At 44.5% G+C, this 21,172-nt stretch overlaps 1 protein-coding gene across 1 annotated transcript in view; it reads left to right on the top strand.

Annotated features, from left to right (window-relative positions):
* The window catches only part of COL4A5 (collagen type IV alpha 5 chain), a 157,876-nt gene that overhangs the window by 80,624 nt on the left and 56,080 nt on the right, over positions 1 to 21,172 (top strand). The window contains exons 3-19 of the mRNA XM_032788201.2: positions 861 to 950; positions 2,571 to 2,615; positions 3,332 to 3,376; positions 3,481 to 3,543; positions 4,593 to 4,646; positions 5,431 to 5,457; positions 7,621 to 7,701; positions 8,799 to 8,861; positions 9,695 to 9,730; positions 9,838 to 9,879; positions 10,016 to 10,108; positions 12,877 to 12,930; positions 13,042 to 13,098; positions 15,085 to 15,129; positions 15,235 to 15,288; positions 15,545 to 15,586; positions 16,727 to 16,850. Coding sequence (XP_032644092.1) covers positions 861 to 950; positions 2,571 to 2,615; positions 3,332 to 3,376; positions 3,481 to 3,543; positions 4,593 to 4,646; positions 5,431 to 5,457; positions 7,621 to 7,701; positions 8,799 to 8,861; positions 9,695 to 9,730; positions 9,838 to 9,879; positions 10,016 to 10,108; positions 12,877 to 12,930; positions 13,042 to 13,098; positions 15,085 to 15,129; positions 15,235 to 15,288; positions 15,545 to 15,586; positions 16,727 to 16,850 — 1,015 coding nt within the window. The remainder of the gene's footprint in view (positions 1 to 860; positions 951 to 2,570; positions 2,616 to 3,331; positions 3,377 to 3,480; positions 3,544 to 4,592; positions 4,647 to 5,430; positions 5,458 to 7,620; positions 7,702 to 8,798; positions 8,862 to 9,694; positions 9,731 to 9,837; positions 9,880 to 10,015; positions 10,109 to 12,876; positions 12,931 to 13,041; positions 13,099 to 15,084; positions 15,130 to 15,234; positions 15,289 to 15,544; positions 15,587 to 16,726; positions 16,851 to 21,172) is intronic.

The following is a 21,172-nucleotide window of genomic DNA, read 5'->3' as shown; positions in this document are numbered from 1 at the left end:
TGATGCATACACACAAAGGAGCTGAATTAAGATTGCACAGGCAACCTTAATTCTGGCATTTCTTGACTTTGACTTTGCAATCATAGTGTTCTTCTAATGTTGGGGAACATTTATTATATGTTACATGTACAAGTTTCATAATGATAAAATTGTGTACAAATAAATTATGCTCGCAAATTCTAGTTTACCTGTGGTGGCAGCATTGGTATCACCCAGGCTCCCTGTCAGAGAGCAGGACCCCATTGTGCTACGTACTGTACAAACACGTGAGAAAGGATACCTGCCCCCAAGAGCCTACAGTCAAAGTATAAGATGAGGCAACAAGTGAATACAACAGACTGAGGAAGCGCAAGGTAACAGTGAGATTACATGCAGGATGATGTGTATTGGTCACAGCACAGCAGCTTGCCTAGTTGAGTTTTTTTTTATAGGTGTCACAGAGAAGTGATTTTAAAGGAGGGGTTTGGAGAAGGGCAGTGGTAGCTTTGTGAATTTTTGCAGGAAGCTGCGTCATGCGTCTGGGAGAAAGCCAAAGGTACTTGTTTGAAAAATTTGACAAATGACCAATCGAGACTGGTTTAAATACTAGATAGACAGCATACTTAATCCATTTAATTGGCATGATTGGTAAAGAGTCATTGAAATGTGTTGTACACTCTATTGCCTGGAAATCCCATAATTAAGCAGTTGTGATGTTTATCAAGAACTCAGATTTTCCTTTTAATATGCTTTAAATCATTCTGGCTGCTCAGCTTCTTTGCAGTTCTCTGTAGCAAACTGAAGCATTGTATTATCTGAACTTATCATAAATATTATGTGCTGCATGTAAGAGTACTTCATTTTCCTGCTTTCGTTTGTAGGGCGAGAGCGGGTTCCCAGGGTTAGAAGGTCAGCCCGGTTTACCTGGGTTTCCGGGACCAGAGGGACCTCCTGGCCCACGAGGAGTAAAGGTAAGTAACAATGTAGCCAAACACTATTTAAATGTTACCTCCGGAGCTCCAATGAGAGCGTCATTGGGTTAATGTTTCAGTGGTACAGTTCCTGGAAGTCTGTTACATTGTCTCTATTAGTTACGTTACTGTCCTGCTGTGGAAGTCTATAACTTAAGGCAATAAACAATAGGGAAAATATTGTGCTCCTCAGAAAAGTCCTCTACTCCTCACTCGTGCTGGAGTTGTGGAACAGTTTGTATAGTGGGGGTGCTGAGAGCCATTGAACCAAACTGTACATTCTATATGATGGAAACCACTTCAAGCCAGAGGATGCTGCAGCACCCCTAGTTCCAGCACCTATGCACTCATGCATGTGTGTGTGCAGAACACACAACCCTTCATTAGGTGTGAAAGTGGCCAGACTGACTGCTCTAGGGGAAGGGGTTAGAGATCAGGCTTAGTGACATGCTGTGTTGCAGCTTTACTAGGCCACGTAACACACATTGCTAAATAACTGAAATCCCCTCTAACAAAGTTCTGTGATTCCATCACTTAGTGAAGTGATGAAGTCATATCTGTCTGCCAGCTGTGTGAATGGTCCCACTTCTACTTTGCCATGAAGTACAATGTTTTCTTACTGTCATTGTTTTTGAGGCAGGCAAGTAAGGGATTAAAACAAGCCCTTTGTATGGCTCCAAAACAATAGTACGACATTGAAGAGAAGAGATGAATGCTCTTTAATTCCTGAAGTGCCTCCATTTATAACTGTCTGCTCGTGAATAACATTAAAATGTTCTAATTCTGACTGTATAGTGTTGAAATACCTCCAACTGTGCTTTTTATTTTACGTACATAAATAGATACTTTATATAAATTTGTCAGCTTTGTCCATAATCTGGCTCTTCGTTCTGTAAACACTTACATTATACAAAACAGTCACATTTCAGAAACCACAGGAAAGAGGTTATTGCTTTTCATCACACAGAGGAGGGACTCAAGAAGAGGAAACAGTAAACAGAAAATTAAAAAAGCAAAAATGTTAGAGATGGAGAGAATGAATCAGATATAGCAAGGGATGGCAAAGAAGGAGAGAGCAAATGGGGAATAAAAGAGGTCAGATGTTTTGGTTAGAGAATATAAGTATATTTGTACTCTCTTTAATGCACTTCTGTGGCAGATGTCCTATTTCATATCTCTGAATTCCTGTAATACTGTGAATGTAAATTAAACAAAAACCAGAACATGAAATTTGCAAGCAATCTACTATTCTCTATACCCACTAGAGCACAGTATAGCGCATATGCTAAAGAATAGCAAGCTGAAGGAAATTAGTAATATGCAGGCAGATATAAAACTATATGAACAAAAACCGTTAACTATAAGTTCTTGGTTATTAACTGCACAAAATGCTTTTCAATCCCAACTCAACAGTAAATCCAGATGTAATAAATGTCAGATGGTAATAAATAATACAACTTCTAACAACACTACATTATGCTGACAGGAAGTACCAGGCACCCTTGTCTTAAATATTTTGTCTTTTTATTCAAGCTTTTGGTTTACTTTAGTAGGTTAACTGTGTATTTCAATGCACTATGCATGATATAATCAATTTTACCTTCTCTCTGTTCTTTACAGGGTGATGATGGCCTTCCAGGGCCTACCGGGCCCAAAGGAATCAGAGTAAGTGACACCACATGTCAGGATATAGTACACAACATACATGAATTACTTTGATGGAGATGTGGGTTACAGAAAGCTAGATGAGTAAAAAATATAGAGTTTAAATCAAAAGAGAAATTTATTCTTCCCAGTGGGATTTCTTGTCATACTTTTAATAAATTTAGCAATAAAGGTTTATTCAGTCCATCCTGCTATATAGGACTCAAACTAGCCTAATAGGTCAAAATCCAGCCCCTCTGTTCACTTGACTATGAAAGAGAGAGACTTTTATTCTGATACATAAGTAGATTCCTTGCCTTGCCTGTGAATCCTGCTTTTATACCTATCTGCTGTACTTTATGGGCAGATCTTCCACTGGTGGAAATCATGTAGTTTCGTTGGCTTCAATGGAGACACATCAATTTTCAACATCTAAGGACATAATCCTTAGTGTATATAGTGTATATACCCATTAATGTGTCTGTAATTGCTGTCTTTTCTTTTGTGGTTTTGTTTCATGTTTTTTCTGAAACACATTTAATAAAACATTAACCCCATATTTTAAATTCCGCCCCCCCGTATGTTGTAAAGTATGGTACATGCGTGTGGTTTTTTTTCATTGTCCTTTACTTACAGAAACATTAATAGGCTATAAATAATGGGGATTCTTTTTAAAAAACAAATAGTCCCCCTCCGACCACCCCACTTACAAATAAATATGGTTATTTCCCCTCCAGGGACCTCCAGGTCTGCCAGGATTTCCAGGAACTCCAGGACTTCCTGTAAGTAGTATTTAGCTTCACAGTTGAGAAGATTATTGCTTATTTTTTTCTTTTTGCACAGATCATCCTTAGCTAATTGTACTGTCCTTCCTTCCATGTTCAAGGGGTTACCAGGGCAGGATGGGCCACCAGGACTTCAAGGTATCCCCGGATGCAACGGAACAAAGGTGGGACATGACACCTTGTTAAATTCCTGATGCCATAACGATAGCATAATAAAGAAATAGAACTTGTCTTTGTGACTGTTGCAGCAAACGGGAATAGCTTATTGTGCTGGGTAGTATAAGCTATTACTGGGCTACAGGTGGGTCCATATAATGCCCATTCACGTCTTCTGAAATGAGAGACAGGATCACAGTCTTGTTCACAGGATCAGGAGCTAGGAAATAGCCAAGATCCAGTCATGGCTCTGATGCTTTGTAGTACTGGGTAATAAAATGACCCCCTCTACCTGTTACTTCACATGTAAAATTGCGGATAATAATAATAACTGACCAGTGTGTTGCATGATTAGGCCCTAGTCCTGCCATCTGATCCATGCAATGGACACTTGCACCGTATGGAGCTCTTTTGAAGTCAGTGGCTCTGATACCCAGTGAATGGGGAGAGTCTCAGAATTCAGGCTTCAGCTCAAACAGCAACGTCTACACTGCTATTGTTAGCCCCATAGTGCAAGCCTCAGTCAGTTGAACTGGGCTCTGAGACTCAGTGCCACAGAGATTTGTTTTGCAGTGTAGACATATGCTGATTTTGTTACAGTGCTTTCGAGGTGATAAGTGCCAAATATTCATCTTGTTTATTTGGAGACAGGAATTTATTGTTGGCTTAGTCACCTTGGAACCACTGATTGCAATATCATTGTGATAAGGATAGATCATAATGTGAAACTGTCTAGGCAATGAGTTAATTTATCTCTGGCACTTTTGTGAAGGTTCATGTTCAAATTGAGATACCTGCCTGCTTCCAGGTAATCGACTTTTTCTATAGCATTGTTTGCTATAGTATCTTTTCAGAAAAACAGAAATGATGCACATGGCACTATTTTCATCTGTTTCAATCATACATGTGATTTTTGTTTTGTAAACGGTTTAACCCATAACCTGCTGCAATGCCCCTTTCTCCATTCCGGGTTCATGAGCTTACGATAGTGTTAATTTTTGTAGTATCATCACTGGTTTTGTTGCTGACTAAGCCTCTTCTTCTCTTCCTTCTTTAGGGGGAACGTGGATTCCCAGGCAGTCCAGGTTTTCCAGGTTTACAAGGTCCTCCTGTAAGTAAAAGATTTTATATAATCAGATCCACATCCTGTAACACACCGAAAACCCCTTGCCTAGAATTGTGAAACAGTCAGTGCCCAAATAAATATATTAAAATTTACACAAGTAAATAATTAATGAAATACCATTTGCATGTGCTTCAAAACATCCAGCTTTTCTGGTGCAAGCTATTTGTAAAGCTAATAGGGAATTTGATCTCTTCTTTCCTTGAATATTACATTCTCTCACTGCTGAGATGCTGTGCCACTGGAAGAAAAAACAAATGTGTGGAGGTGGAAGGAGAGTGATCTTAAGTGACGTTCCCAGGCACATCTGGGAGTGATGCTGTCTATTTGTGGATCAGAAAAAAATACAATGCAGATTTTTCTCTGTAAAATGCAAGAATGTGCAACAAAGTGATTCCTGCAGGAGCAAAGAATTGATAGAAGAGAAAGCATGAGCATGTAATATAGAGAATAACAGGAGGCGTATTAAAAATGAACCCCAAACGAATGGGGATTTGCTGTTCTTAATTTAGTAAGTGTTCAATATTTGCTCAAAGTGCTGCTGAAGAACTTCAGTCTTGAATAGCAGTGAAGCAGCTGAGGCTTGACATGTTTGGGTCTCCTTGCTTTGTATCCTTTGTGTCTTTCTCCCCTTTGTCACCTCGCCCCTCTCAGTGAAATCTATTCAGTGTTTTGAGAATGATATGTCAATAATACATTCATAGCTTCTTTTTTGTTGCTGATAGTATGATATTTTCTCACCCCTCCTTATTTTTATTTCTTTTAAACAAAGGGACCTCCTGGTCTACCAGGTATGAAGGTAAGTGTCCTGCACTTTTTCAACTAATTGTTAAGCAAGCATGGATGTTTAGTGTGCATCTAACAAAAGTAACCTGTTTGCCTATGAGAGAGGCCCTGCATATTCCACAGCCAGTTGCTCCTAAATTCTGCACCAGCCCCTGGTTTCTGTGCCATTCCTTAATGTGACCGGTTGGCAACTCTGCAGCATTCGTACTCAATTTAAAAAAAAAATGCAGGCCTTTACTGAATTCAGTGTGCATGAATAATACAATATGTAGAGCAGCTATCATGTGTGGTGTTCAAATATTAAATTCAAGTATGTTTTGGCAACTTAACAGGGCGGGAGGGGGCATTTGTATCTGAAAAGGCATGAGATATAGTTTAGGATTGTGAGAGAAGTACATTAATAGGATATTTCTGCTAAAATGATCAGCAATGAAATGCGCACATTTGAATGGTCATCTGTAGGTTTTAGAGTTATACCCCATTAAGATGAATGGAGCAGTTTACACCTTTCAGCAATTTTCCACAGACTCAGGAAAACAACAGCATGGCAATTTGTTTGCTTAATAGTTTTCTTCTCAACCATGAAGGCTAGCAAGAAGCTGGGATGAAATTCCACGGTCACAGGATCATGGAATACACAGAGACCTTCCTATATGCTGGAATGTAAATTGCTACTTCACAGAAAAAAGTAGATGATTTAGGTCTTAGTTAGAATTAACTCTGCTCTTTTATAGAAACTATTTAACAGTATAGCAATGTGTTTTAAACTGTGTATCTTGGTGTATGTGCATACAATCTGAATAGATTAAAATACAGAAAATCCTACCGAATATTTGTAGAGAAATCATTAGCATGGCCTTGAAAGTTATTTCTAGCCTGCCAGCTATTTTGACCACTTTGTTACTGGCCTCACATATGGCAAGGAGCACACCGAGCTTGCTGGCGGTAAAAAATGAAATAACTTCAGAATCCGTTGATCCTACCCATTGCCCAAAGGACAATGGAAATGGTGATCATCACAGGTGACTAGAATGGGTTCCAGGTCAGGTGATAAATCCACAAAGCAAAGAGAGATACGCCCTTCTCCTCAAGACCTGAAAACCACTTTCACACCAACCTTGGTATCTGATTCTCCTCACAGTCATAGATCCTTATTTTAAAGGACAATTTCCTTCCATTGTAATTTAATATAACGATAAGACACAATGGTGTGTGCACAAGCAGGCTATTAGTGAATGCCCCTGGTATATTGTGAGGCATTAGGCTAATAGAAGGCCTAAAACCACCAAGATTTACAAGTAGCTTGCTTGTGCACCCACCAGCTAATTACTGTTAGAAAATATTACACATCACTTAAATTATCATGCAAAGAGAGTAATGCAAAGAGTTCTATTCTCTTAGGAAACATCTACACAACGGATAAGAGAGGCACCTTTTTCCTTCTTGTTTAAATATAGTCATATTTTATTAATTTTTTAAGCCTTTATTTTTGTTTCTTTGAGCTACTTGAGCATATGGGCCAAGAGCCAATTTAAATATACTTACTTCTATTAAACACTAAATTTGGACTATGGAAAAGTTCTCTCAAACTGCTGCTGAAAGGACAGCTTGGCAGGATGGGGTCATGAAATTATGACTTTAACACTGCCACATTTTTTCCCCAGCCCACTTCCTGACCAATTTTTTTTTTGTAAATAAACTTGTAACAAAGCCACATAACGCTTAACGATGAGTTATGCTGTATGGCCTAAGGTAATTGCAGACCCTAATGTAATCTCATGAGGTGGGGCCTGTCCTCTGGGATATCGTTTGCACAACTATCTCCCAATTTTCTGGCAACCCTTTTGTTGCTTTTGCTATTCTTTCATGTTTCTTTTAATCCCCTAACCTTTTGAAATTCAAGTTGGGTGCTTGTATCCAGCATGCAGATAAAAATATGGTATACTTGGATGGCTGGTAGAAGGTTCTAAGCACCTCATAAATTAATTCTGTAAGTGAACAGGCAACGTTTTTTAAAAGGGTTGTTTATTGGAGAATTAAGTACCTGTATTATAGAAATAGTAGTTTTACATATCTCTGGGCATTAATATGTCTCCTCACTGTCTGTTGAAGCTAGCTTGAAGTGGAAGAATGCAGTGTGGTATTAATTTGTTTAAATCAGTTGTTGCTCTTTTAGGGTGATCCGGGTGAAATAATTTTGTCATCACTGCCAGGCCAGAAAGGTGAGCCAGGATTTCCAGGACTTCCAGGGTTACAAGTAAGTTGCCTAAAGTATTTGTTGATTGTATTCTTTTTGGTAGGGGACAGACTACACTGAACTGAACAGTAATTCAATCTGACAGCATAATTAATGTCTAGAACAATATTCACTACTCTGAAGCACGTGTTTCTATAAAAGGAACAAGTCCAACATTTAATGTACTGTATAGTTTTTGGGAAGTGAGGTTGCATGTGAGTGAAACAGCCAGCAGGGGGCCAATCAGGGCATGGGTCTGCTGTCTTCAGAGTACAGCAGTGCTAAGAGCTACCTTCTGGCTGCCACAGTGCATTGGTGTATTTCCCTGCCCCTTTGAGATGCACTCTGAGTCTGGGCTAGTTCCTGAGTTCTCTACCATTCCTCTCCCTTAGTGAAACTAGCATCTGCCCTGCTGGGCCGTGGATGAGGGGAAATGAGAGCACAGCCTCAGCTGTTCTCCTTAGGCTGCATCTCCTCAGCAGTCCAATGGCTCCAGCCCATCAGTGGGTCTTTGCTTCCCACACCTTCCTGTGCAAACAGCTAATGATTCCAGATAGTCCGCTCCCCTGTTGAGCCATTAGTAATTTTACTGGAGAGGTGAGAGGAGCAGAGAATGAGGAGCCCATGAGTCTCCTCAGGACATCAGCCAGGATACAGTTTTCCGGTGCGCTACAGAGAGGCAAACCACAGAACTAGTCTGATCAAACTGGGCCTGTGGGTGTCTCTCAAACTGGGCCTGTTGTTCTGCTCTGTGTCTTGCTGCTGTCTACTCTTGGTTGGAAGAGATCATAGAAATGCAGAGTGATCTGTTATTTTTGCTTCATGTAGGAAGAGAGTAAAAGTGTTTTGTTTGGTTTTATAAAAAAAAAAATAAATCCTGTGTAATCCAAAGAAGGACCTTGAAAGCTGACAGTAAGGCACTTTCTAGTGTTAAGTTGCTGTAAGTTCCCCATAGTATTGGTAGCCTTGAGACCACAGGGCCATGGTTGGGTCTTTGGAGTTGACATTTATGGGATGCTAATTCTTGTCTGCATGGCTGTGACCCTCCAAAACTGATGTCAGATGGAGCTTTTCATTGAAAGGGGCATCTCTGACTCCTCCTTTCTCTTTCCCAACAGGGCCCACCTGGTCCCTTGGGCGCACAAGGTCCTATTGGTCCCCCTGGGCCACCAGGTTTAACGGTAAGATTCCTTAGCTAATCACATAGAATTTAATTATTTTCTATCCTTAGAAGCAAATTTAGCTTCTCAGCAACAGGGGAAGAGAATTCTCCTTGCCCAGGCCTTCAGTTGGAGCAAAGCTGCTGAGTGATAGCTACTGCAGCTCAGGACCATAGCAATCCCCATAGCTGCTCACTGAGCATCCTCTGGCTTGAAGTCATAATAGTAACTGTGTGCACGGCTTCCATCCTACACAGGGTTTACAGTTTTGTTCAATGGCTTTCAGCACTCCTGCTTGTTTCAGTGCCCCTGCAGCTGCTGCACCCACTAGATAACCATTTGCGATGGCTTAAATGCATCCCAGATCCACCAGTCATATTTTCAGTCTGTGCCAAAGCCCCTTGTGCACCACAGTAGAGGGAGCTCTTGTGCTGTCTCCTCCTATCCTCCTACCACACTCTGCAGTGGAATGGTATTGCTTCTATCCCTTCTGGGCACTATGAGCCTCTGGGGATGGGGCGAGGTGAGATTTTCACATGGATCAGTGTTGGATTTGGGGTTCCACTTGAACCTGCCACTGGGCAAATTAAATAAGGAAGCAATTTGTTGTGTATACTAATGTACCAAGTAAAGCTTCTGGGCATGAGGACCAGCTCTCAGTGGGAGTCACAAATGCCCAGTCAATATGGGTGTAATGTAAATAACTAGGACAAGATACAGGTCAGATCTTTCAAAATTATTCGCAGTGATATTATTTATTAACATAACTCCTCATCATTGTTTCCAAAGTGCTTTGCAATCCCCTGAGCAGAAAGTGTTATAACAGAATGATCTTGTTTTGTTTTGTTTTACAGGGACCTCCTGGTCCAAAAGGGCTTCCAGGGCCTAAGGTAACCCCCCACCACCACCACACACACACACACCGCCTTCTTTTCTTATTTTTCCTTTAGTATTGTTCACCTCTGTTCTAAGCATTGTTTATTTTAACTCTTTGCAGGGCAATATGGGTTTGAACTTCCAAGGACCCAAGGGTGAAAAAGTGAGTAGGGGATTTTTACTGTATTGCTTTCAGAATGATTCGAGCTTCTTTTACTGCATACTGGCATGGCTCATGTTGTCCATATCTGTGATAGCCTGGGAAGTTTTATATATTTTTCCATCTTTTTGGGTGTTAGGGTGACCAAGGCCTTCAGGGACCTCCAGGGCCACCAGGACAAATTGGGGAGCAGAAGAGACCAAACGACGTAGAGTTTCAGAAAGGAGATCAGGTGAGTGGGAGTGGAGGAAACTGTGTCCATCTGTGGTAGGCACATGTACAGCTACTTAGAGCAGCTCATTCAGTGGAGGCTGTTCTACTCAGAATGACATCCCCCAAAGTATAGCTTGTTGGGGGTCCTGCAGCTTTTTCCAAGGCACTAAATTGTCATTTGTCTCAGCCAAGCCTATCCATTTTCCCTGTATCAGAGGATGTTTCAATCATATTGGTTCAGTTGTTTCATTTTGGACAATGTCTGAGCCATCTCCACATGTTTCCAGTATTGAAAAAATTTAACTACACAAGAAACAATCTCCCAAATGAAATCCTATGGAAACAATAAAAGTAACTAACCTTCCACCGCAAGATTTGAATGGCTAGTCAACTCTAAACATCCAGGCTGAGATTTTCCAAGCTCTCAGGATTCAGATGCCCAATTCCCATTCATTACACATCTGTGAAAATCTCAGATGCATCTATCATACTATAATGAGGGGTCCTGTAAAAACTAAAATGCAGCTGACTTAACATCCTTGTCATATATGACATCTTGAGTCCCTTCTTTCTTTTGGTCTAAATAAAGTCATTTTCCACTTTCTAAGCACCTAAATATGCACATCTAGCTACCCCAGTGTAGCCTTGCTGGCAATAATGCTACTGATTTTTAAGTTCCATTTTCCGAACTGTTGCTTTAACTTGTACAGAAACTTCCCCACCCTTCACTGCTGAAAAGTCATTGGGAGAGATGCCAGTTCTGAAGATACTAAAATTTGTCCTGTCCTGTTCATCCGACAACTTTTCATAATCCCATTTCTTTTACGGGGGCTATCCCAGACGAGTCAGGCAGCACAAGCAGGCACATGAGTGCTTTGTGTTTTTTTCCTTTGAAGTTATGTGGTAATGCCAAACACCAGCCTGACCTTAGGCAAGGGAAGAGGTGTATATTTTGAGGTAGGAGTGGTCCTTCTTCTGTTCTGCTTATACTGCACCCATCACCAGGATATCTGAATTTCTGAATAACTTCAATCAGACCCTGGAATTAGTTTTAGTTTTCTAAAGTTGTTTTAGGATTAACATCTTGCTTCATTCCATCTACCTTTTCATCCTGTTTTTGTTGTCAAACATTTCAGAAGAAAGCACTGGTAGTTTGTCCTTAAGCGGGATGTGGGAAGGAGTGCCAGACCTCTCCTCCTTTCACTTTGACCAAAGCAATTTGTCCTTTCCTTCATAAGAATCTTTGACCCTATTGAAGCATCCTTCAGATCTATCCACTATACACATCTGCTCTATGGAGTCATCCTGGAAGGTGGGAGACTCTGGTGCTCCCTGATTCACTGGGCCCAGGGTAGTAGATGAAGAAGCAGAGAAGTGGCGATCCCTTTAATTCTAAATTTGTTGGGAAATTCTGGCCCCATTGAGAGCAATGGCAATACTTCCATTGACTTCAGTATTTCACCACAGATGCCAACTTTCACGCAGTAAATAAGCACCCTGACTTTCACAATAAGCCAAAAATCAAGCTAATCCCATTTCAAAACAAGCCAGTCCCTAAGAACCTCAACACTCTCTATGTGACTAGATCCCCCTGGTATGCAGTCTGGGACTGTGGTGGGCCTGCTGTGCACCCCTGACTCTCTCCCCCCCTTGCCCCTGCTTTCCCCACCCCTTGCCCATGCTTGCTGGGAGCTGGTCAGAAAAAAGAAGCAACAAGCTACAAGCCAAAAACTAGCCAACAAGCAACTCTCACAAGCCAATTAAGCCAAAAACAAGCCCAATTTCTGCATTTTTTTTCATGGATTTGGCATGTCTGGATTTCTCCTTTTGAGCTTTAATTTCAGCTTACACACTATTGCATCTGGGGTCTCTGACAGTCTAATAATGCCCAAAAGATAGCTGTGTAAATATACAAAAGGAGACAGCATGACTGTACATTCCTTAGAAAGCACCGAGACCTAAAAACACAATCTCCCAGCAAATTCCATTTGTCCTTACACTAGCAATAATTTTAAGGTAAATATTTAGACTTTTGGTGAAAGTAATATACTTGGAAGTGAACTTTTATAGACTGATGACCATCACAACTCAGTTTTTATTCATCCTGTAAAGGAGCCATCCCAAATTTAATGGTGGCCTGGGGCCATCACACCTGAAGTTGTGATCTCAGCTAATTGCACAAGCTAAGCAGGGTCAGGCTGAGCCTGTATGTGGATGGAACCCCTGCAGGAGAAAAGCAAATACTGCATGAAATGCTTTGAGGGATTCAGTAGCTGATACTCTTCCCTCTAAATTAATAATGAACTAGGTATTCAGCATGTGCTGCTGGAGGTGCAGCTATAGAAAACAGAGGTCCTACTTTTCCACTAAAAATCCAATTGCGTTACTCCCAAGAGTAGAGGTGTTAATGGTGTCCTTGCAACTTCAGTAATTACTCTCTGCCCCTTGACTATCCTCCTGTAATTTCAACTGGCTAGGTTATTTTTATTTCCTGGCCTAGACTGTTATGCAGCACAGCTGTGAGCAGCTAGCCAGCCACTGTGCTATATGCAAGAGGCAATTGTATCTCAGTGATTCATTGAAATAAATAGACTTATCAGTTAATAACATTTGTACCAGTAACTTTGGGATACATATGGATTAAAGACACTTGACAAGAACCATTAGCACTCAGGGCACATAAAGAAGTTTAAATGGCAGCAAAATCCTGTTTAAAACAATGTTGACCCAATGTTGGGTGGTAAGGGCTTTAACTCCCTTCTCTCTCTTTTCCCCCATGCCTGACAGGGTATTCCAGGAGAACGAGGTCCACCAGGACCCCCTGGGCCAGTAGGTCCTCCTGTGAGTAATTCCCACAGTGGCATTTTTTTTCTTAGAATAATGTAAGAGAATTGTAAATTTGTTCTGCTCTGTCCCCATGGGCTGAGTGTAAGACAATGTTTGTGTGTTCAGGGTCCTCCAGGTGGCATGAAAGGTGAAAAAGGTGAGCAAGGAGAGCCAGGCAAAAGAGTAAGTAACTTCCTTGAACCAAAGATTTTATTTTTCCAAATGCTTTTAGCTTTGAGAATTAAGCAAATATTGAATTCAGGCCATCAGACTCTCTTGGTAAGAGATTTTCTTTCCTCCAGTGATGTGACAAGATATTGCAAATGGCACTAGTGATTCACTGGTGTGATTCTAGCTGAGTGTAAAAGCACCTTTTCAATGCACCCTACTGGAATTACCCTGCGTGTAAATCTTAATCTTGAGGCAGGAACAAAAGGGGTAGAATCTCTGTCACAAGCATTAGAAATAAACTCTTTACAGTTATGTATGCAACTTTTCTTTAAAGTTGTTGAGTCAGCACCATTTGAGAGGCAGTTTCCTTTCAGAGAGGGTCTCCATTCAGTTATCCTAACAGAATCCCAGTAAGTCATGCTATTGACACATTTGTAAGCTGGTACGTGAAAAGCCATTCTAAATGGAGTTATCTCTGAGGTGAGTGAGCAGAACAGTAGCCTTTGAAAACAGGAGTGAACTTTTATTATAATTTCCTGTCTGTGGAGGAGTTGTTGCTGTGTATATGCAGTCTGGTGAGGGGAAACACAGGGTAACTGTATACCTTTTAGGGATGGCAATAGGTCATTTCAGTCATGGATTCAGAGCCAACTATACACCTTTCTTGAGTTTGGATTGGTTTGGGTATCACAGGTCAGCGGGGTGAAGTAAGATCAGCAGGAGTCCAGTAGGTGGACTGAGGAGATGACATAAAGACAAGCTGCCATCAGTTCTTAAATTCTCTGTTGGAAGTTAGTTTCCTTATGTTATTCCTGCACCCACAACTTCAATTGAGGGCAGTGAGCCCCTCTGAATATCAGACCCATAGGTTTCACAGAGGTCAACCAGGTGAGACAAAATGCTTTGATAGGTTTCCCCATTTCCCGCCCCTGGTTTAAAGAAAGACTGTACAAAAAGTCCATTTATGAATTCAGCATTCTGGAGTCCTAGGCTTCACTAAGGAGGGGGTTTGTTTTGATTCGGTTTTTTTGGGCATGGGATAGAGAGGGAAGAATATAAGGCCAAAACGCCCATTATATTTTGCATGCTTTCTCAAGTTGCTTCACTGTGAGATATTAATTACGGCGGCCACACAAACCTGCATAGATCAGAAAGAGTACAAATGTTTTCTTTCATCCTAACTTTTACCCACAGTATATTTGTCCCCTTTGATTCGGGACATTTATGTTTACTGGGGGCTCGAAATGCAGTTCTGCTATGAGGTGTGACTCTACAGTAGCATGTGGGGTTCCATCTTTATTTCATGTGGCTCAATTTCTGTATCAAATGGGCTCTTTTACAAGTACTGAGATGATTTTGTAATTGCCAGCCTCTGAAAATCAGCGTGGGATCTCAAAGCACTGTTTTTTTCCCAGCTTGAGCATCATCACTAGTGATAAAAATTCTGCAAACCACCCTGTGTCCTAGTTACACCTGTGTGGCTCCTGTTGTCTGCTGGGGGGTTGTTTGAGTGTGACTAAAGGTGCATTTTGGCTCTGACTAAACCTAATCGACAGTGCTGTTGATGACTGAGTTGCAGTAGAATCCAACTCACTGTCCCCAATATATGGTGTTATTGCACTGCTAACAGTAAAAATGGTGCAAGTCACTTTTCAGAATAGAATCAGAATTTAAGCCTTAAATCTATATCCGGGAAAACATTCAGTACGGAGGAATCAGCATTTGTTAAGTTTGAGGTCATTTTATGCTGCATTCTGATAATACTTAGGATTTCTGTTTATCAAGCTTTTGTTACCCTTGTTTTCTATGTGACTTTTCATTTTAATTAATGCCAGCTGATTACACCTCTCTTAATTGTGAGATTTATCATAGGGGTTGCATTCTAGAGAGAGTTTGCTTCATTTATCTATTACAAAGGGAAACAAATCATGTAATTCCTGACAATGGCTCTTTGCCACTAAAACTTTTTCTTTTTCAATGCACGTTTGTGTTTTGAAGGGGAAACCCGGCAAAGATGGAGATCCTGGCCAGCCCGGTAGGGATGTGAGTATCTTATACGTTTCTTACCTAAGCAGATTCTTTGTAATGCTCTTGAGATATCTGCAGTGAATATTTTGAGGATTTTTTTTTTTTTCCCTTTCCCTGAAGGGTTTACCTGGCGAGCCTGGTTTAAATGGTGTTCCAGGAAGAGATGGTGAAAAGGTGAGTGTGGGTTATTTTGTCTTTACTGCTAGAATAGAGTGAAAGCCTGCCTGTCACTGAAGCTTACACACCAATGCCCAGTGCCTACTGAATAGAAATTGCATTGCCTTGCCTTATCTGTTAACCTGCAATAGAATCTTTGCAATCACTTGTTTCCTGACACATAAGAACATAAGACACTTTTTTGAAAACTAATTTTTTAGCTCTCTTGTTCACAAATATGTCATTCAATAATCTGTAAATATATCATTGGCAGGGTCTGAAAGGTGAACGTGGTCTGCCTGGTCCTCCTGGAGTTGTAAGTTGCTTTTGCCTTCTTCTCCTTTTCTTCTATTTGGTTGGCAGTGTGCCATTTTGTCTCCTCATTTCTTCCAGGCATTAGGGTCTCCAGTTAATACTGCTGCCTGAGAGATCCAGCAGGTAGCACTGGGTGTTAGTCACCACAGCCGACTGCTCCCTTCCTTTAGGATGTGTGATCTTGCATTCCAAGGTCTTTCAGTTGTAAACACAAGGCCAGATTCAGATCTCACACCAGTGTAAATCAGAGGCAAATCCACTGAAGGCAATGCAATAAAACCAGCTTAAATTAAGATCAAGATCAATAGAGCTGGGCAAAAATTTTCAGTCAATTTTTTTCTGATGGAAAGTGGCTTTTTTCAATGAAATCTGAATTTTTTCCAACCTGCTCTAAACATCCCCACAGTGAGCAGCACTATGAAAATATAAATATTCCCATGCTATTATTCATATAATAATCCACATTCATCTAATTCTGTAGGTCATGGAGGGTCTGCAACTGAGAAATTCTAATGATGTCATCAGGAGTTCTCACATAGTCAGATTCAGCCTCACTTCAGAGAGTAGTATCTTATTCCACAAGCAGTCCCCCTGAAACAAAGAATAGGATGAAATTCTGCCCTGTTACGCTGATGCAAATCCAGAATATCTCCATTAACATATGTGGTATTGCTATGGATTTGCACCATCGTTGAAACTGCAGTTGAATATATTATTTTGAAATAAAAGGTTTTAAAGCAAAAGGTTTTTAAATGCCTGGGGTGAAGATTCTGTAGTTGGGGAGGGTATTTTAGGTTTTCTTCTCTGTGTTTTTTGGGAAGGGACTGTGCCCTGAGGCTTGGCTGTGGAAACCTTTCTTGCGCTCACTCTGACATCATTTGGCTTTCAACCCACAAGAATGAAATGTGCTCTAGTATTTTTTAGCAAACCATGTGGGAATGCAGTACAACCTTACAGTAATAGTGCACTCTGCTGGAAGAGGGAACTTTCTTTTAACTGAGTTTTATTTGGGATCCCAGTTGCATTAGGAGGATTGTGCCATTGGTTTGAAATGTTGTGAGCTGGCTCTTGTGGCTTTGCTACACACTGACACACCTCTCCACCTTTCTAGTGACTTTTTCTTGGCTTGTTGATATAACAGATCACGGGAAATGGTGCAGAAGTGGGACCAAAAGGGAGCAAAGGACTTCCAGGATTTCCAGGACCCAAAGGCGAGCGTGGATATCCTGGCTTGGCAGGGTCTCCCGGCTTGCCAGGGCCTCCAGGTAAGAGTTGAGGTGAATTGCTTGTGTATTTTGCTGTCTGGAGAGTTAGTTAGCTTCATGATCTTAGTTCATTGCCTAGTGGGGTGGTGGCAGTGTAGCAATAATCACCATCACAATTGACAACCTGGTTGACAGATGGACTGAATGACCAGTGAAGGCAAAACTATTGAAAGCTACCTTTGAGCCCTGGAGATGGTCCTCCAGCTGAGGGTTGAGGCATGAGGACTCTTGAACAATCATGGTCCATGCGTTCTCTGTTCTGTGCTGCATAGAGGATAACACGGTTACTCACCTTTGTAACTGTTGTTCTTCGAGATGTGTTGCTCATATCCATTCCAGTAGGTGTACGCGCCGCGCGTGCACGTTCGTCGGAGAACTTTTACCCTAGCAACTCCAGTGGGCCGGCAGGTCTCGTGCGAGGAACGCTGTCGATGAAGCCTGGGCTCTGGTAGAGTGCGCCGTTACTCTGCCCGGAGGAAGATGGGCCAGGTCGTAACAGGTCCGTATACAGGAAGTCACCCATGAGGAAATCCTCTGAGAGGAGACTGGTAACCCTCTAACTCGTTCCGCGACGGCAACAAAGAGTTGGGCGGACTTACGGAATGGTTTGGTTCGCTCTATGTAAAAAAAGGCGAGCGCTCTGCGCACGTCTAAGGAGTGTAACTGCTGCTCCTTGCGAGACAAGTGTGGTTTTGGAAGAAGACAGGTAGGAATATGTCTTGGTTGACATGAAAGGCCGAGACGACCTTGGGAAGAAATGCGGGGTGCGGCCTCAGTTGCACCTTGTCCCGATGGAACACCGTATACGGGGGATCCACGACGAGGGCGCGCAGCTCCGACACGCGCCGAGCAGAAGTGATCGCCACCAGGAATGCCGTCTTCCAGGACAAGTAAAGAAGGGAACACGTAGCCAGCGGCTCAAACGGGGAGACATGAGACGGGAGCACCAGGTTGAGATCCCAGGAGGGGGCTGGGGGGCGGACCTGCGGGTAAAGGCGCTCCAGCCCTTTGAGGAATCTAGACACCATTGGGTGCGAGAAGACCGAGCTGTCTTCACTCCCTGGGTGAAAAGTGGAGATGGCCGCTAAGTGAACGCGGAGAGAGGACAGTGCCAGGCCTTGCTCCTTGAGCGACCAAAGGTAATCTAGAATCACTGGTATGGAAACATCGGTGGGATGGAAGCGCTTTTCCGCGCACCAGCACGTAAAACGCTTCCATTGGCTACGTATGTCGCCCTGTAGATGGTTTTCTACTTCCCAGAAGGACCTGCCTCACTGGGGAAGAGCAATGTAATTCGGACCGAGTTAGCCACTCAGGAGCCACGCTGAGAGGTGCAGCGACTGGAGGTCCGGTGACAAAGGCGGCCGTGGTCCTGTGTGATCAGGTCCAGGTGAAGAGGCAGGGGACCGGGTCGACTACCGACAGGTCCAGCAACAGAGAGTACCAATGCTGGCGGGCCCATGCCGGAGCGATCAAAATCAAGCGGGCCCTGTCCCTGCGCGCCTTCAGAAGGACCTTGTGGACTAACGGGAACGGGGGGAACGCATAGAAGAGGTGCGTTGTCCAGGGAATTAGAAAGGCGTCCGCTATCGAGCCCGGCTCGCGGCCCTGGAAAGAGCAGAACATCGGGCACTTCCTGTTCCTGCGCGTTGCAAAGAGGTCCACGTGGGGATGCCCCCACTGCCGGAAGAGAGCAAGGGCGACGTCCGGGCGAAGGGACCATTCGTGGGAGCTGAAGGACCGGCTGAGATGGTCCGCCAGGGTATTTCGAGCCCCGGGCAAGTAGGAAGCAATCAGGTGAACCGAGTGGGCTATGCAAAATTCCCACAGTATCGTTGCTTCCCGAGAAAGAAGAGGAGATTTCGTTCCGCCTTGCTTGTTCACGTAGTAAACTGCCGTCGTGTTGTCGATAAAGACTGAGACACAGCGGCCCTGGATCTGACGACGAAACGCGAGACAAGCCAGGCGGACCGCTCTCAACTCCCGGACGTTGATATGCAGGGCGAGCTCGGGAGGAGACCAGCGCCCCTGGGTCCGGAGGGTCCCTAGGTGAGCCCCCATCCCAAATCTGACGCGTCCGTCGTCAGGGACAGCGAGGGCTGGGGCTGATGAAATGGAAGCCCCGCACATACGACGGACTGATCTAGCCACCATTGGAGAGAGAGGAGGACGACTTGTGGAATCGTGACCACCGTGTCCAACGTGCGCCTGGCCGAACGGAGCTGAGGGATGAGCCAGGATTGTAGGGGCCGGAGGCGGAGTCGGGCGTGCGCTGTGACGAAAGTGCAGGCTGCCATGTGCCCAACAGCGTCAGGCAAGTGCGCAGGGAGGTCAGAGGTGCCGACTGTAGCCCGCGGATGATGGCTGACAGCGTCTGGAACCGTGCTGGAGGAAGGACCGCCCGGGCTATAGTAGAGTCCAGAACGGCTCCGATAAACTCTATCCTCTGAGTAGGGGATAGAGTGGACTTCTCCACATTGAGTAGTAGCCCGAGGTGGAGAAAAGGTGGCTGACCACTTGGACGTGTTCCTGGACTCGATCCTGTGAAGGCCCCCGGATAAGCCAGTCGTCGAGGTAGGGGAACACGTGTGTACCCGACTGCGACGGAGAAAAGGCGACGACTACGGCCATGCATTTGGTGAACACTCTCGGGGCCCGTGGAGAGTCCGAACGGAAGGACCGTGAATTGATAGTGCCTGCCGCCGACAATGAAGCGGAGGAATCTTCGATGGGGCGGAAGATGGAGATATGGAAATAGGCGTCCTGCATGTCGAGGGCGGCGTACCAGTCTCCGGGATCCAGGGAAGGGATAATGGTCCCAAGGAAACCATGCGGAACTTCAACTTGAGTAGGTATCTGTTGAGTCCGCGGAGATCGAGGATGGGTCGGAGACCTCCCTTGGCTTTGGGGATCAGAAAGTAACGGGAGTAGAACCCCCTTCCCGTCTCGTCCTCGGCACCCCTCCACGCCCCTTGTCGAGGAGCGTTGCAACCTCTTGTAGGAGGATTTGCTCGTGAGAGGGGTCCCTGAAGAGGGACGAGGAAGGGGGGGAGGGCGGGCACGAAGCAAACTGCAGGTGGTACCCAAGCCGCAGCGTGCGGAGGACCCAACGGTCCGTAGTAAGCTGGCGCCACGCCGGGAGGAAGAACGAGAGACGGTTGGAAAAGGGAGGAGATGGATCCATGGAAAAAACTGGTACAGCGCCCCCGGCGCACCTTCAAAAGGACGGCTTCGGACCGGAGGATGGCTTGGAGGGACCTTGAGTTTGGCCCCGTGGTTGCCAGAGTGTCGCCCTGCCACTTCTGTTACGTCTCCTGGCAAAGTCCTGCCTTTGTCTGGGCTGCGGGAAGGGCCTGCGCTGTTGTTGCGGCCTGAACGGACGACGCTGCGTTACTGGCGTGTGCATCCCGAGGGCACGCATAATGACCCTGTTGTCCTTAAGACTTTGCAGCGCGGGTCTGTCCTTTTCAGAAAAATAGGCCCTGGCCCTCAAACGGAAGGTCCTGTATTGTGGTCTGGAGTTCCGGAGGGAGACCAGAGACCTGTAGCCAGGAGATGCGGCGCATAGTGACTCCGGAGGCGATGGTCCTAGCGGCCGAGTCAGCTGCGTCCAAAGACGCCTGCAGCGAAGTGCGCGCGACCCTTCTGCCTTCGTCCAGGAGGGGGTCGCTGACTCCACGTCCTAGCTTCTCTTGTTATAGTTATAGTTACCAGTTATTGTAGTTTTACTTAGTATTATATAGTTGTAGTTATAGTTAATAGTGTTGTCGTATATATAGTTAGTTATTAGCGGGTTTCGGGCTCTAGCCTCTCCGCGCCCGGCGCGCGGCGGATGCCTGGTTTCGCCGGGATTGCAAAGCATGCTCGCTTGTAAGAAGCCGATGCCACCCGTGATCCCACGACGCCTGCTTAAAGTGCCTGGGGGGAATCACACATCCCGAGAAGTGCCGCATCTGCAAAGCTTTCCGCCGCGAACTAAGAAGGAGGCGAGACCAACGCTCCGGACGCTCCCTTAATGGAGCGGCACTTCACCCCGCGCCGTCGGCACCGGAGTGCGGCTCCGGCACCGGGAATCCCTCGGCACCGCGAAAGCGCAACCATGGCAACCGCCCATCGTTCCAATATTGTGCTATCTCGGCCCCTCCTGGGAAGAGGTCTCTCGTCTTACCCCCGGCATAGCAGCCCCGGAAGGAGCCACCCGATGCCGACGGCCGGCCCCGCCGGCCGCGCAGGGCTTCGTGACTCCGGGCCCGGGCAGGTCGTCGAGTCGATCCCTCTTAGCTCCGCCCGATCTGGGGTTAGCTCGTAGTCCCGTCCACGCC

This window comes from Chelonoidis abingdonii, chromosome 8 (genome assembly GCF_003597395.2).
Source record: "Chelonoidis abingdonii isolate Lonesome George chromosome 8, CheloAbing_2.0, whole genome shotgun sequence".
NCBI classification, from domain to species: domain Eukaryota; kingdom Metazoa; phylum Chordata; order Testudines; family Testudinidae; genus Chelonoidis; species Chelonoidis abingdonii.
The sequence above is the reverse complement of the archived record's forward strand: the minus strand, read 5'-3'. Positions and strand labels throughout refer to the sequence as shown.